Source organism: Pezoporus occidentalis, unplaced genomic scaffold (genome assembly GCF_034315485.1).
Source record: "Pezoporus occidentalis ecotype Australia unplaced genomic scaffold, CSIRO_AGI_Poc_V1 ctg29, whole genome shotgun sequence".
NCBI lineage: Eukaryota > Metazoa > Chordata > Aves > Psittaciformes > Psittacidae > Pezoporus > Pezoporus occidentalis.
In genome coordinates this window covers 2984801-3000459 of record NW_026914829.1, presented here as the reverse complement: position 1 = coordinate 3000459, position 15659 = coordinate 2984801, and the positions used below count along the sequence as shown (strand labels likewise).

The 15659-nt window shown below is 40.6% G+C and overlaps 1 protein-coding gene across 1 annotated transcript in view; it reads left to right on the top strand.

Moving 5' to 3' along the window:
- LRRC1 (leucine rich repeat containing 1) overlaps positions 1 to 1345 on the top strand; it is a 71204-nt gene extending 69859 nt beyond the window's left edge. The window contains exon 14 of the mRNA XM_062626164.1: positions 76 to 1345. Within this exon, the coding sequence (XP_062482148.1) occupies positions 76 to 234 (159 nt within the window). The 3' untranslated portion in view covers positions 235 to 1345. The remainder of the gene's footprint in view (positions 1 to 75) is intronic.
- Positions 1346 to 15659: the final 14314 nt, after the last annotated feature.

Here is a 15659-nt window from a genome sequence, read left to right as displayed (position 1 = left end):
GCTAAAGCCTTGAAAGTGTATGTTGTTTTTCAAAGAGACGAAGGCAAAACCACTTATTGCGCTGTTTATTTTTAGAGAACACTTCTAAGGCGAGCCACTCCACACCCTGGAGAATTAAAGAACATGAAAAAGACAGTGGAGAATTTACGGAATGATATGAATGCTGCTAAAGGACTGGATTCAAACAAAAACGAGGTCAATAATGCCATTGACAGAGTGACCACTTCTGTGTAGAGTTTCATCTCCAGGTTTTACCTCCTGTGTCTTCCCCTGCTGTTGAAATGTTCCTGTCGCCTTCTGGGACCTCACTGAGCCCCTTTTTGTTTTTAACCAGAACCTGATTCATCGTCTCCATATATGTGAAAAGTGCTGCCCACTGGAGGAAAGTGCCTTATTTCATCTAGGCAGTGAACCAATAATTTCCAAATCAATATTGTAATTTTAATAGTGCTAGGCTTTTTAAAGTATAATACACTACTGTATGCAGAATACAATATTTTTGTCTTAAACACAGGAGAAATAGTGCTTTTCTTTTCCAGAGTGCTGGGATATCTTTTTTCCAGTGGCTGGATGTGCTGGTGAGAAATATAGTTTTGTGGAAAATTTATACACTTTTTTATTTTTTTTGGCAGCTCAGATGGTGTAAATTTTAAATTTTTGTATAGGACTTTCATAACAAGAGGATGTATTTCATTTTTAAGAGAAAATTTATCTTGAGAGGTACATATTTTCATATTTGTGGAAGAGAACAAGTTTCATGGGCAACTGCATTCATTCATGTGGACCACCCATTGTGCCTTATTGTGTCTGGTATGTCATATTAGTCTCAAATATAGAAATTCTCAAGGAAAGTGAGTAGATTTAATATTGATCTTCTGTTTCAGATATGTTTTTCAGACCGTAATTTGTTGGGATTTTTGAAGCAGAGAACTTATGTTTATATTATGGGATTTTAGGTTGTGAAGCACAAATGTTAGTTTTGTTGTAAACAGGATTGAGATTAAAATGACCAAACTGCTATTGTTTATTACATAATGCACTCACACTTTAAGTTAGTTGTAATAAAACATCATATTTTGGATGCTGTGTTGCATTGCAGTCATTAGAAATTCATGCTTCCATTGTTCTTTTTTTAAATGTGCCATCTGTAAAATAACTTGAAAAACAGCACAATAGACTTTCAGAAGCACAGTATGAAATTAGTTTTATGTATTACACAAGAAAGCATGATTCGTTAAAGTGCTTTAGTGGTTTTATATAGATATATAAAACCATAATAAAATCTTCAAAAGCTTCAATAGATTTATTGTATCATTAAATAGCAATTAAAGAATATATGAATTAATACTGGAATTACGATCATTGTTACTGTGTTGCACTTCCAGTGGTCCAGTTCTGATTTCAAGGTCTTATTAAAACTGTGGGTTCTGGTTTGTTTATAAAAGTAAGTATTAACTGAGTTGAATTCAGTAAATAACAATTTTGCAAAGGGCTGATAAAGATGATTTTGGTGTCTCTGTGTTCAGTGTGTGCCATGAGCTAACAAAGACCACTGACTTGTTCAGACTTGAGCAGCCTGAGGTCAGAGCAAAGATTTGACATATTTGGTGTGAACTAATGCAATGAACCCAAGTTTCAACCTGACACTTCATGTATGGCAAAGCACATCTCTTGTTCTGCTGAACATTTTTTCCAGTAAGCATTAATTATATGAGGGTTTTTGGAAGACGATAGGAAATGAGATCAGGGAAGTCATAGTAACTTCTGTGTTTAAAATAATAACTGAAATATTTGATAAATTTTGTAATTTAACTTTATAAATTTTGATTTGAAGCTTTTACAAAAGGCACTGCTTTCTTTATGATATTGAGCAAGTAGGTGTTGCAAGCCATCTGCAAATACTCAAATCTAACCTGGCAAAATACCTTAATTTTTATCATTCTTCCCATCCCAAAGATTCAAGGCATTGTCTCGTTGCAGGAGGTGCTGCAGGTTGATAGGTTAGTTGAAAGGTAATGGAGTTTCATTGCTCCCAAGGCAGAGTTCTCCCAGTTGTTCTTGGTAAGCTAGTGTTAAAATAAAAACAGAAAAACCCCCGATGTTTTGGTATGTCTGACTCCAACCTTGGGTAGATTATATTTTTTAAGTACTTACTGGAACTGACAAAGCAAAAGTTTAAAAATGTAGGAAACTTTGTACCCAGAGTCCAAGTAAACATTGGCAAACCCATTTGAGATGAAAATGAGTTCCTAAAAAAGACAGACCAAAGCCAAAGGCAGCAAGACTCTGCTCTGCGATGCCAAGTTTTTATTTGGAGGCTGCGGTTTGTTTCGTTTTTAGCATCTGCTGCAGATATAAACAGGAGAGCTCCATCAACACAATGAAATGAATGTGTAAAGCCTGGATTTGGGCCTTGCCTACTACGCCACCAGATGAAAATAATTAACTGCCCATGTGCACCTAATCTTTCCTGGTAAAGTCAAAACAAGAAGTAAATCTTGTTACAGCTCTGTGGTAGGTGCTTTGTCTGTAGGCAGTTATTTCTTCTATATTCCATCAGGCCTCTGGAGACTGCGCTGCAGCCCCAAAAGCCCCAAACCTAGCCAGAAGACAGGCACTACTTGCTGTATTGGCTTTGACATGAAGTAACTAGCCAGCAGTCTGTCTGCTTTCTTTTTGTTTCTCTTTATACATTCCCCTCCCCCCCCCCCTTTTTTTTTTCATTTTTTTTTCCTTTTTTTCCTTGTAAACAGTAGAAGGAATGCTTGGTTTTGCTTCTCTGGCTGCTGAGAAATGGGTGATCCAGGCTTATTGCCTTCATTTGGAACAGTTTCACGTTCCTCCTACCTAGGGTGGCTATTATTGTCTCCTTGTTATCAGCCAAAGACAGGTGGTATGAATTGCTCATTGAAGGTGTTTGCCTCCATTCATTTGCAAAAGAAAATAAATTGAGCTCAGACTAGAAGCCAGCAGTTGCTTGATGGGGACGTTAGAGAAGCTGAAGTCCATCATAGAATCGCTTAGATTGGAAAAGACCTTTAAGATCATCAAGTCCAACTATTATCTCAGGACTGCCAAGACCACCACTAAACCATATCACTGAGGGCCTCGTCTACACGGTTTTTGAACACTTCCAGGGATGGTGATTCCACCACTTTCCTGGGCAGCCTGTTCCTGGTGCAGTTTTTGCAGCCTTACAGGCCTCAGCGTTGCTTAGTTCTTCTGCATATTTGGATATAATACTACATCATCAAACCATCCTTGCTGCTATCCCAAAAGGAGTATTGGTGGCCCTTGCTTTTCACTGCCACCTGTCTTCACTTACTGAATCTGTGTGATGAAGGTCTGGATGGTCTTCATGTTGTTTTTTTTTCAGTGAACATCTGGGTGATCTGAAAAAGTAGGTATATTTTGCAGTTTTCTATAGGAGCGTTGGATAGTGCTGTATCTTGTTAATCTCTTCTGTTTATGCTTTTTGAGTGAGGCAATTTGAGATTCTGTTCTGCTGCAGGTAGCTCAGCAATATATACAATCTAATGTAGGGTGTTTGAGCTTAGCAATAAGTGCATTTTTCCAGGCTGATAAAAGCTTAAGGTATTACAACAACTGCTGGTAGTGTGGAATAATAGCACTTGAACTGTCATTTGTTTTCAGGACTGAAAGTGACAAGTGGCTACCTTTTCTCTCCCCCAGATCCTAAATGTTTGATTCACAGCAGCTTTATCGTGAAGGAGTGACTTTTATGTTGTTCCACACAGTAGCCTGGACCCCATCAGTGCGTCTGATCTCTTGAATGCTCCATATGTGTGCCATTTTATAAAGTGGTTTGTGTACACTTGTCCTCAAAACAGCATCAGTAGAGTTCCACCCAGTTTTAACTGTATTCTATATCCAGAAAAAAAGCTGATGATGTTTGTTATGCTGAACCAGTGTTTGTCCTTGAAAGCTTGTATGATGAGCCCTCCCTTGCCAGGCTCTGGCTTATTTCTCTTGCTGATGCTTTGAGGAGCCTGAGTAGTAAATATAATTTGTATGCATAATTTCTTCTTTCTCTCTCTACAAACATCTATTTTTATAATTGCTCTTTAAGTCTTTTGGGAGGTGAATTTAATTCAAGGGAAGAAACACTACAAAATTTGCACGCTGCTTTATTAAACAGGTAACCAGGGAAAACCAATTAAATGCACTCCACCATAGTTGTGGAGTGGATTTAATATTGACCTGTCAGTTACTGCATGTGAGTTCTCTTTATTGAAAGTCACGATTCTATAGTCTGACAACAACAGAAAGAACTCCCAACCAAACAACATTTTCTTGCTACCATTGTTAGTGTAGTTAGTGTAGCCACAGATTTTTCCATCCCCTCTGTATCACTCCAGGCTTTTCACACAGCTTCCATATAATTTATGTATCGATATTATTTTTCTGGTTTACATTCCATATTTTTGATAATCAGTGTATTGTGGGAAAGCTCATACTGGAAACTTGCATAGTGCTGTCCTTTCCTGCAAATGACTTGTGTCCAGGACAAGCTGATCAGCCTGCTTCTTGTCTAATACTGGTGGCTTTACTAGTCCTAGGTAAACTGTTTTTAGCTGCTTAGCTACTTAACAGGTTTCACTACTTGCTGCTTTTCAATGAATGAATTCAGCTTTTGAGAGGAGGGTAGTGACACAGCATTTAATTTTTTTAAAGCGTATTCTTTAGTATATCAGTTGGTCCTGTTCTGGTTCACTGTAAATGTCTACCTTCCATTGCGACTCCAGCACACTAGTTGTCAGAAATGTCTAGACCTTTTGTTAATGGAGAATTCATTGCTGTTCTTTACCTTGACTCCCAAAAATAAAATTACTTCAGGTTTTCAATTGACTTAATAAGAGTGCTTCCCATCTTCGGTTTCCATCAAACACACAAATCTGTTTCCGTGCTTAGGTTGCTGTCAGAGAAGATGATAAAAGCTGACTGGTCTTGACTGTCAATAAATGTTCTGGGTGTTCCCTTTCTCCTGAACCAATTGTGCCTTCCTCTTTCATTCTGAAGTCAGGAATATAATCAGGATTCAACCACCTTAATGAAAAATGTGTGATTTCTCAAAGTGGAAGAGCAGGTACCTCGTTTAAGGAGAGCTCTGTGGGCTGCTTGGCAGGAGCCATCTTGCCTCCTCTTCTGGTGGATGTTGAAGACACCATGTGTTTTATTGTCTCTTCTATGGTTCTTGTGGCAACAGGGTGGCCAGTCGTAGGTTCTGCCACAGCAGAGGGATTTGAGGAGTACAGTGCATGTGGCTGGACCGTGCGTTGTACTAACTTCAGGAACAAGCATTTGTGGCTGTCTAGTTTTGAATTTGTAGCTTCTTCAGGGTGGGCCTTTTAGCACTGATGTTGTTAGTCTGTGACATATTAGGAAGTCGCTTATCTTCATAGAGAAGTCATCTCCCAGAAAGTACAGCATTGGTATTGTCTGTGGGGAAACTGGCTCCTCAGTGATGTTTCAAACCTCCCTTGGTGTTAATACCGGGAAGCGGACAGCTGACGTCCAGTAGCCTTTGACATTTTTTGACTGTGCTTAGCTGCTTCTGGGGAATGTTGCCTCGACTGAAATCTCTGGATGTGCATCTGGAGGCATTGTAACAGCCATACCCCAGATGTTAGCAATGCTGGCTACATGGGCCATACACAAAAAGTAACACTTATTGCAGTAGACAGCTACAGACTGTGGTAGCTTTCCTCAAGGTCCACAAGTGCACACAGACCTTGCAAATACCACCAAAGCATCAGCAGCTTGAATTTCAGTTTGTAAGTATCTGCAGAATAATGCAGAGACAGGACTTGACTGGAAGAGTTAGGTTTGTGTTGAACTGAAACTCTCTTCTTTTGGTCCTAAAGCAAACTTGAGCCAATTATGGGACTGTGCACCACTGGTACAAGCAGTTTGATTCTCTGACCTCTCCCAATAACTTGCCAGTTTTACCTAAATAAATGGGCTGCATTAAACCATTTTGAAGTAGCTGATAGGAGATACAATTGTCCTGTGTTTCTGGAAAACAGAGCATTACATGATTATAAACATGACTTGAATTTCTTTATAGTTTGTGGATGACATCATGGACTTCCAATAAACCAAAACAAAACAAAATCTGAGATAACCAACAAAAAGAGTGACTTTGAATATTGCGGATGATTTCTTTCCATTCAAATGTGGAGAAAACTGCAAGTCTGAAGAGCATTTGTATAATGGATGTTTTTGGGATAACCTGCCGCATGTTTTCTTAAATGTTATCTTCAGGAAATTAAAAAAATATTATCTGGCTAGTTGAACATCTAAATTTAAAATTGTCATGTCTTTACTGCTAGCAAAGTTTCCCTGTGGAAGGCTTGTTTCAACAATCTGTTCAGGCGATTTTTGTGTTGCTTCTCTACAGCAAAAGCATATTCAAGACTACCTTTGTTGCAGCAGCATTTTGTTTAGCTTTCATTCTCATTTCATGTGAATCAGACAAAGCTCTTTAGGAACAGCCTTTTGTATTCGAAAAAAGGAATGAGTCTGAAATAGTTTTCAATTAGCAGTATTGTGTTATGTATATTTTTACTTAAAAGGAAAAGGGTGTTTATGTGCTAGGAAATACATCTTTAAAGATGTTTTCTTAACCGTATCTACTAATTAAGCTATTTAAGCTTTTTTTTTTTTTTTTTAAATAGGAGAGGATGTAAATTTGGGGGTTTAAGTAGAATTACTAGTAGCAAGTGTATTACCATCAAAATATTCTAGGTAACGGAAAGCTCTGGCTTCTACTTGCTGATGGTGACTGGGTTGTTGCTGTAAGCACGGTGTTTCATTGTCGTGGTATGGTTTCAGTGTGGTATTTCAGAAATGTGGATGGCTTTCACGTCTTGGCTTTTACTGCTAGGGTGTTTTGGTTTCTTTTTCATCTGGTAGAATGATTTAGGGTGATATACAGCATTTGTACGCCTTTATTGCCTGGGGGAAATTCATTCTCTACAGGATTTATTAGTGAGATCTTATCGGAATAGACACCTTGTACTTTATGAGAAGAATTTGTCCTTTTAACATACAGGGGCATGATACAGAGGAGTATTTATATTCTGAAGAGATTGCCTTTGCAAACATGACAAACACATTGAAAGGAGGCAAAAAGGGAGCCCACCTGACTTGCTGCTGAAATATTGAAGGAAGATGATCCATCTCCAACCAGTTGGTATCATTACTAATGAAGGGGGATGAAAAATGCATTTCCATGGAACGTAACAACTGCTAGGTACAATAAATAGTTTTTCCGTCCAAACACTTCTGCACTTACAAAGTAGCAGTGTTACACAGTCCAAACAACCGTGAAACTTAAAGTTCTAAATAATGAATTTGCCTTCTTCCTATGTCTTATTCTAAATATTTTAAGATTGTAAATCTTTGTGCTTCACTCTGTGTTTGCTACTGATGACTTAGAACATTGACCTTTTCGGTCTTTTTGGGTCTCAGCTTCCACATGTGTAAAACACAAGGAGAAACTTCCTGTCTTTCGTGGGTAATAAGAAGATCAATTACCTGTAGAATTCTGTGACGAGAAATGATTTTTCTCTTTTAATATAAGGATACTTGCCTGTAGCCTATTTTGTCTCAAAGCAGTCCTATAGTATGTAATGTAATGAGAACGAGCTAATAAATTACTTGAGTTTTGTTAGTTTTATTTTTGGAGTACAGGTCTACTATCTGTTAGCTGAACTGTAGTTATTTCCACCTTGAGTGGGGATGGCAGCTTATTGACCATCTAATACAATTTTCATTAATACATCTGAGCAAGGAGTTATTTTTGACAGGGAAAACACAACCAGTTAAAAAAATCAGATTGAGTGGTTGCTTTGCATTAAAGCATAGCAAACAGAGCTGCACCTTCCATCTCTTCCTTACAGCAAACTTTGCACGTGACTGGCGTCACTAAGAACTTGCAGCATTGTGTAGCATTTCTTAGCTTTGTCCAAAAGGGTGAGAAGAACCAGGTATGGTAACACCCTGGCAGTCAGTAGGTCTAGCAACAGCATCCCTGGCGTTCTCTGTTCCTCATCTTATATTGTTACTGAACTCTGGATTAAAAGTCCACTATCTTCTTATTTCAATCCATGCCCCCTTCCTCCTTTTATCAAAAAGGATCAATTTGTAAGAAATTATTGAAGATTAAGATTTGTTTCAAAGTAATTAGTCTTTGCTCACAGCAGCAGTGTTAATTTTCTTTGTTTCTCCATTTTATTGAAATCATAATCCATGGGATGTTTTACTTAAAACAATTATGTGCAAATATAAAGGCGTTTCTGGTTGTTCCACTCAGTCTTTTGCCATTGATCTAATCAAACTGCTTTCCATAAAGATAATGCCATCCATGGTACTGCATAGACCTAGCGAAAATGCAAGCAGCTCTTCCCGGAATTGTCATTTTGTTCCCATTTTACTTTAAAATGCTGTACATCAAGAATATTGAAGACTAAAATCTCTTGGGTTAAAGAAGGTAGGACATGTGAAGCAAATACTGAATTTCCCTTGTAGCTGTATGTCAGCATGAGGAAAAGCATCCTCTGCAGGTGAGGACAGGCAGGGAGCAGGAGTGCCCTACAGCTCTGTATTGCCAGCTCAGCTGTGGGGGGCATAGGGAAGTAAAATCTACTGATGGACATTAGCTTGCTCCTTGTTTATACAGGAGTCTACCACAGCAATTGCATGTATGCTTAAGATGGTGAAATGATTGTCAGCATAAGCTTAATTTGAAATCTGTATCTGTTACCCTGAGAGAACAGCCTTTTACTGGTCTTGCAGAATTTGGTAGGCTGAGTTTGAGAAGTTGTTGTTTAGGATTAGGGATTGGGGTCAAACAAGGATAAGACATTCCATCAGAAGAAGTTGAATGCTCCACTGTACCTGTGGAGTACAGTGTTTATTTTTAGAGTGAAATTGCTTTATGACTTCCTAATGAGCTTAAAAGTTGACAAGGATTTAAACAGCCTCTGGAAATCCTCTGAATGCTAGGAGATGTCACATTAGCTATTCTGAAATAAAACAGACCAAAACAGTAGCAAACAGTTTCAACCAGTATGTTATTTACCTATCTGATTAGAATTGCCATCCACCTAGTTAATATTCACAGGAAACAAAGCTGCTATTTAAGGATTCCTTATATTCAAGTCAAGCATAGAGAAATACCAGGAGATATCCTGCCTTGCGTTCTGATTTATCAGGAGCAGTGGGAGCTACTACCATGATCATTGATGTTCAATTAATGAACTAAGTTGACAGTCAGCTTGAGTGTCCTGAGCAATGTGGTTTAGAATAACCAGAAATACCTGCTATTGATCAGCAAACAGTGGTATCTCCAAATGTCAGTGCAGTTCAAAATGTGGTTTAACAGGAAATTTCCTATAGAGGCCAATCATGCCTTCTGCGTACAGTGCAAATAATCCTTTGTTGGGGCTATAATCTTTTCAGGACTCACAGAAAGATCTGTGATTTTTTCCAATGAGACTCTGAGATATTGTCCTTGTCTATGTCCTAATCTTTTCAGCCATCCTAAAACCAAAAAAAAAAGTGAAAAATCCCAAGGGGAGCTCCTTCAGCACTGAAGGTGAATCAGTATGTCCAGCATTGACAGCCTTGTCATATCTCCTTTACACAGAATCACAGAGTGGTTGGGTTTGGGAGGGTGTGCTGGAGATCAACCCCCCGCTAAAGCAGGGTCATGCACGGGCTCATGTTCAGGCAGATTTTGAGTATCTAAAGAGAAGCAGACTCCACAGCCTCTCTGGGCAGCCTGTTCCAACCTTCAAAGTAAAGAAGTTCCTCTTAGTGTTCAGGTGGAATTTCCTGTGTTCCAATTTGTTCATGTTACCTCTCATCCTGTCACTGGGCACCACTGAAAAGAATCTGGCCCAATCTCCTTGACACCTGTCCTTAGGATATTTGTGTTCATTTATAAGATCCCCTCTGTTGCCTTTTCCCCAGGCTCTCCCACCCTTCCCTCATAAGAGACATGCTCTCCATCCTTAATCATGCTTGCAGCCCTCTGCTGGGCCCTCTCCAGTAGCTCCTTGTCTTTCTGGAGCCAAGAAGCCCAGAACTGGATACAGTGCTCCAGGTGCAGTCTCACTAGGGCAGAGTAGAGGGGGAGGAACACCTCCCTCGTCCATACACTTCCTCAGGCACCCCAGGATACCACTGGCTGCCTTGGCCACAAGGACACAGTGCTATATCATGGTTTACTTGTTCTCCACCAAGACCCCCAGGTCCTTCTCTGCAGAGCTTCTTTCCAGCAGATCAACCCCTAACCTGTACTGGTGCATGGGTTTATTCTTCCCCAGGGGCAGGACCCTGCACTTGCCTTTGTTGAACTTCATGAGATAACTCTCTAGCCTGTCCAGGTATTGCTAAATGGCAGCACAGACTTCTGGTATATTAGCCACCCCTCCCAGTATTGTATCATCAGTGAGCTTGCTGAGGCTACACTCTGCCTTCATCCAGGTCATTGATGACTAGGTTGAACAAGACTGGACCTAATACTGACCCCTGGGGAACACCATTAGCTATAGGCCTCCCCTGTGCCTCTGACTGCAACCCTCTGAGCTCTGCCATTTAACCAGTTCTCAATACACCTCGCTGTCCACTCACCTAACCTGAGCTTACCTGTGAGGATGTTATGTGAGACAGTATCAAAAGCCTTGCTGAAGTCAAGCTTAACAACATACACTGCTCTCCACTCATCTACCCAGCTAGTCATTCCATCATAGAAGGCTACCAGGTTGGTTAAGCATGATTTCCCCTTGATGAATCCATGCTCCTTATAACTTTCTTTTCCTCCACATGCTTAGAGATTACATCCAAGATGTGCTGTTCTGTCACCTTTCCAGGGGTGGAGGTGAAGGTGACTGGCCTGCAGTTTCCTGAGTCCTCCTTCTTGCCCTTTATGAAGATTGCAGTAACACTCTTCAGCCTTTAGGCACTTCTTCTGTTCTCCATGACCTTTCAAAGATGATGGAAGGTGGCTTAGCATCTGCCAGCTCCCTCAGCACTAGTGGGTGCATCCCACCAGGACCCATGGATCTGGGGTGTCAGGTTTGCCTAAATGATCTCCAGTCCTCCTCGACCAAGAGCATGTCTTCCTCTCTGCAGATTTTCTCTCTTGCCTTCAGGTTCTGGGATACTTGAGGGCTGGCTTTAGCAATAGAGACTGAAACAAAGAAAGCATAGTAACTCCACATGCTCTGTATCCTCCATCACCAGGTCACTCACATCATTCAGCAGCAAACCCACATTTTCCCTTATCTTCCTTTTACTACTGATGTATTTGAAGAAGCCCTTCTTCTTGTCCTTGACAACCTTTGCCAGATTTAATTTCAAATGAACCTCAGCCTCAATAGTGTTCCTGTATTTTCTTTCTCAGCCTTAGATCTAATAGAGATGGTGACATCAAGGTGCTGATAACAGCAAGAAATCTCTGTGTGGGTGACCATAAACATTCTGCATTAAAGGGGAAAATGGGAGCCAAACAAGTGTTAAATTTGAATTAAATATCTGTTTAAACAATGTGAAAGTCACTGTGTGCTGCTGATTGCCCCACCACAAGCTTGTTGGTATTTTATTTTTCATTAGTTTATGTTATCCATCATTCTGCCACGTTGGAAATTATGCATTAATGCACCTATTTATATGGTGCTAAGCTTCTTCCTGCCATTGGATTTGTATCACCATGAGAAAATTTAAAGGCAAGATTAAAATAAAGCTTAAAAGAAATGTAAAAGCTACTTTAAAATGATTATTTCTGAAGTTCAGTGAAATTGAGGTCTGTAGGCGACCTTGACACAACTTGTCGTGTACGAACTCTCTGCATGAAGAAGAGAGGTGGAGTTTTTTGGATGTAAATAAGTAATGGACATTCTGGGAAAAATTTGAAAAACAGCAAACCTGAAAAGATCAATTTAGTATTGTACTTTCTATTGGGACTGTTTAAAAAAGAGTACAATTTATTTAATGACTAGTGAAAACAGGGAGGTGACTTGATAGGATTTTTTTGACTCAGATTGTGAGATGAGATGATCAGAAAAGGTCTAAGTACTCTTGTTTGTTTTCTTAATAGTACCGAGTATGACGTTATTGAAGACTGTTGTTGGTCATTAATTCTTCTTTATGATGCTGAAAGTGGGCTTGGTTCCACACTGATGTAAGTCCCTGAAGGCTTCCACTGATTTAGCAGCCTTCACTTGCTCTTTGTTATCACCAGTAATGCCAGTTAATTGTCAAAGTGTCTCTCCAGGACTGCAGGTACCTCTCAAGGCAAAAAGGGGAAGCCCAGTATTTACAAGACACTAAAATACCTTGCAGAACTTGGCAGACAATTTCTGCACATACATACTTCAACCACTTTCTTAAAATCTATTCATTCCCCTTTCTATTTTGTTTGTTTCTTTTTTGTTATCTTCCTCTCAGGACTCTATTAAGTGGCTTCCAAAGTCTCCTAAACTGTATGGTGGGCACAACTGGAGCTCCCAGGGCTCTTGCTGGTCCTCGTTGAAAGGAAAGGAAAGTTTTCACTGTGGAAACCTGTACAAATTCAGTGCTGCTAATGGAAAATGGAGGGAGGGAAGGATCAGTCCCGAGCAAGAAGCAGAGGAACTGGAGGATCCTGATGATGTACGTAGTCTCCTTGAAGTCAGTGTTGTGTGCTGGTCCAGAAGCTACAATCTTCTTGCCCAGCTACGCTACCGAGCACTTTGGGTTAGCGGGAGGCTGCACGGCCTGCGTTTTCACATCCTTTCCTGTGCAGAGGGTACAGAATCATGTTCAGTATTTTATTCGCTTACTTTGCTTGCAGTTAAACAATCCATCCAATCCCCAAGAGCACAGTGCAACTTGCTCATTATGATGAGTAACTTGAGCAATGATAGGTTTTTATTTAACTCCTACTTATATCCCCTGTTACCATGTCTTTCAGGTAAGCAGGTTGATAGCGGTGTTTGAAGTTATGTTTCCCAAGGACTGGATGGTAGAAAACTGAGGTTGCAGTGTTACTCCACTGCATAATTAATTTTGGGTAGTGCTCTTCCAGGATGCTGACATCTGGGAAACCCTGGATGCCGTGGTTCCTCTAGCCAGTGCTCATTATCTGTCAGCTGGGTGTAAACTTGGCTGTCTTCTCGATCGAAGCCTGAGAAAAGGAGGCTGTGATTGCACTCTTGCCATCCTTCCCTTTCAGGGCCTTGCTCACCAGATATTTGCTAAGAGTTGAGGGAGGAACTCTGACTCTTGCTCCTCTGCCAGGATCTCTTCTCCCTTCCTAGCCCCAGACTGCTGCTGGTGTGCCCAGTCTCCAGCCTTCACACCCAGCTCTCCCTCCTGGCCTTCCCCTTTGGCACCCTAGCACTGCTGATGAGTCTGGGTTATTTATTCTGGTGACAGTAAAGAGGCATCTCTTTCAAGAGAAGAGAGATAATGAATGTTTTATGGGAGTTAAAGCTAAACAAATTCCCTTTTAAATGAAAATAGGAAGCTGTCATGCCTTTGTTGTTCTCCATGGGGTTGGCGGTGCTTCTTTCATCCCAACAAAAAGAGATTGTGGGAAAGCTCTGGTATCAACTGAAAAATAAAATGTCCAGTGGGGCTTCTGTTCCTGGTAATGCCACTGCTTTTTATTTCTGATATTAAACTTCCAAGCATAGGAAGACCTATGTGGGTTTTTTTGAAAGGTGTTGACCTTTGTTTGCTGTATCATTTTACTGCCACTAAAAGATATGATTATAGTAACATGAAGATCTAATTTAACCCTACCCATCAAATTAAGGAGAAAAAAATCAGCTACATATAAATAGCATCCATAAAGTCTGATCAGAATTTGGACATCATGGCTTGATTTCACTTAGCCAAGATAACTGATAACTGGAAAATTGTGTTTTGCAGTCAAGCTTGTCTGAAGCTTTGATTGTTTGGGGGATGTGCTTTAATTGTGTATTTCTCTTTTCAAGTGCTTGTGGTGATATTGTCAGTTCCTCACTGCATCTCAGATTAGGTACAACCTAGTGCCAGGCTTCAAAGAAGGCTTCAGGATGCCTCACCTTTGAGGCTCCACTTCCAGTGGACCCCTAAATCACTAAGTTTGCAGGTCTCCACTCAACTGCCATTTGCAGCTAAATAAAGTCATTCCAATTGCTTAAACAAAATCCTTTCTTAGTGATGTAAATGCAAGGTAGGTTCTTCCCTTCCCTCCCACACCTGTGATCCCAAAAATAGAATGTGAACCTTAAGAAACTGCAAAAAATGTTTTACTTTCTGCATGGAAAGCCCTTTCCTTTGCCTTGGGTGTGTGGTTCCTTGCCCTTGGACAGCAGATTCAGTGCTACTGAGCTGCCAGAAGCTGACCCAAATAGTCTCATTCTCATGTTCTGTCCTTTTCATAGGGCATTGCAGGACTTACTTGGGTGTATGTGTGTTGTATGTGCTTGTGTGTGCCAGGGGATACAATGAAAGTCTGTATGAATACCAATCCTCTCCTAGTTTCCATAATATCTACCCCCATACTGAGGGAAAACCATGTCCTGAGAAATAATGGTAAAAAAAAGATACTTGCACATTTGCTTTAAAGTTACAGATTTGTCTTTATTGAAACAAATCTAATGAAGAGCAATGTGATAGAGAGGAACACATCCAATTTACCATAGGTAGGGGCTGGGTATCAGATAGGTATTCTCCTTGTTGTTGCTATGTTTACCTTTTTTATCTCTAACCCCCAGGAACCTATTTCCAAGTTTTCTGGCAGTCTGTTTGATACTGACGACAGCATGAGAGATCAAAGAAACACCAGAACAGTTCTTCAAGAAAAGCACAAGTTGGCAATGAAAGGGAAGACTCTTTCAGGGACTAACATTAAGGTGCAGCCACCCATCTCAGCAGCGGGCAGCTTCCCCAGTGAGAGTGGATGCACCCTGGAGGAATCGAGGGCAGTCGATGTGCCACAGTCCCCGCTGAAGGTATTAAACTGCTGCATGGGCTGGGCTTGCTAATGGGGAGGGTCTGTGTGTCTGTGGGGAAGCGCTTATGTTCATGGGGAAGTCCACTTCTTGTGTGAGGTAATTTATGAAAGATGCAAAGAAGAGGGAATATTGCACAGTAGATGTCTGCGACTTCTCTTTCACGGAGCTGAGGTTTGACCTTGCGCCCACTGGCTTATATGGGAAAAGAGTTTTACATTAAAAAAACAGTAAATATTTTCTTTGTAGTTGCTCAATACTGACTCGTTTTATATATCCAGCTTTGGTACTGTAAGGTCACCCCAAGAATGTGTGCATGTGGGCACTCAGCTAAGTCTTCATTTAGTCCATGGAACAGTGGCATGGCCTTACCATCATAGCATGAGAAAGCCTCCATCCCATGAAAAGGGATGAGAATTTATCAAGAGAGAACTGCAAGGCTTGGGCTGAAGTTTATGGAGAAAGTTGTATCCTGAACTCAATGGATATACCCCATCTTCGCACGCTTTGGAGCCCATGAGGAGAAAATATATTATACAGGTTGGCTCACAGGGGTCTCCCAGTACAGATTGCACCTCTGCTGACCACCCATGGGCAGGAGATGCAGAATCTTGCAGCAGCCCTAGGGTCACAGGATGTAGCACCAGG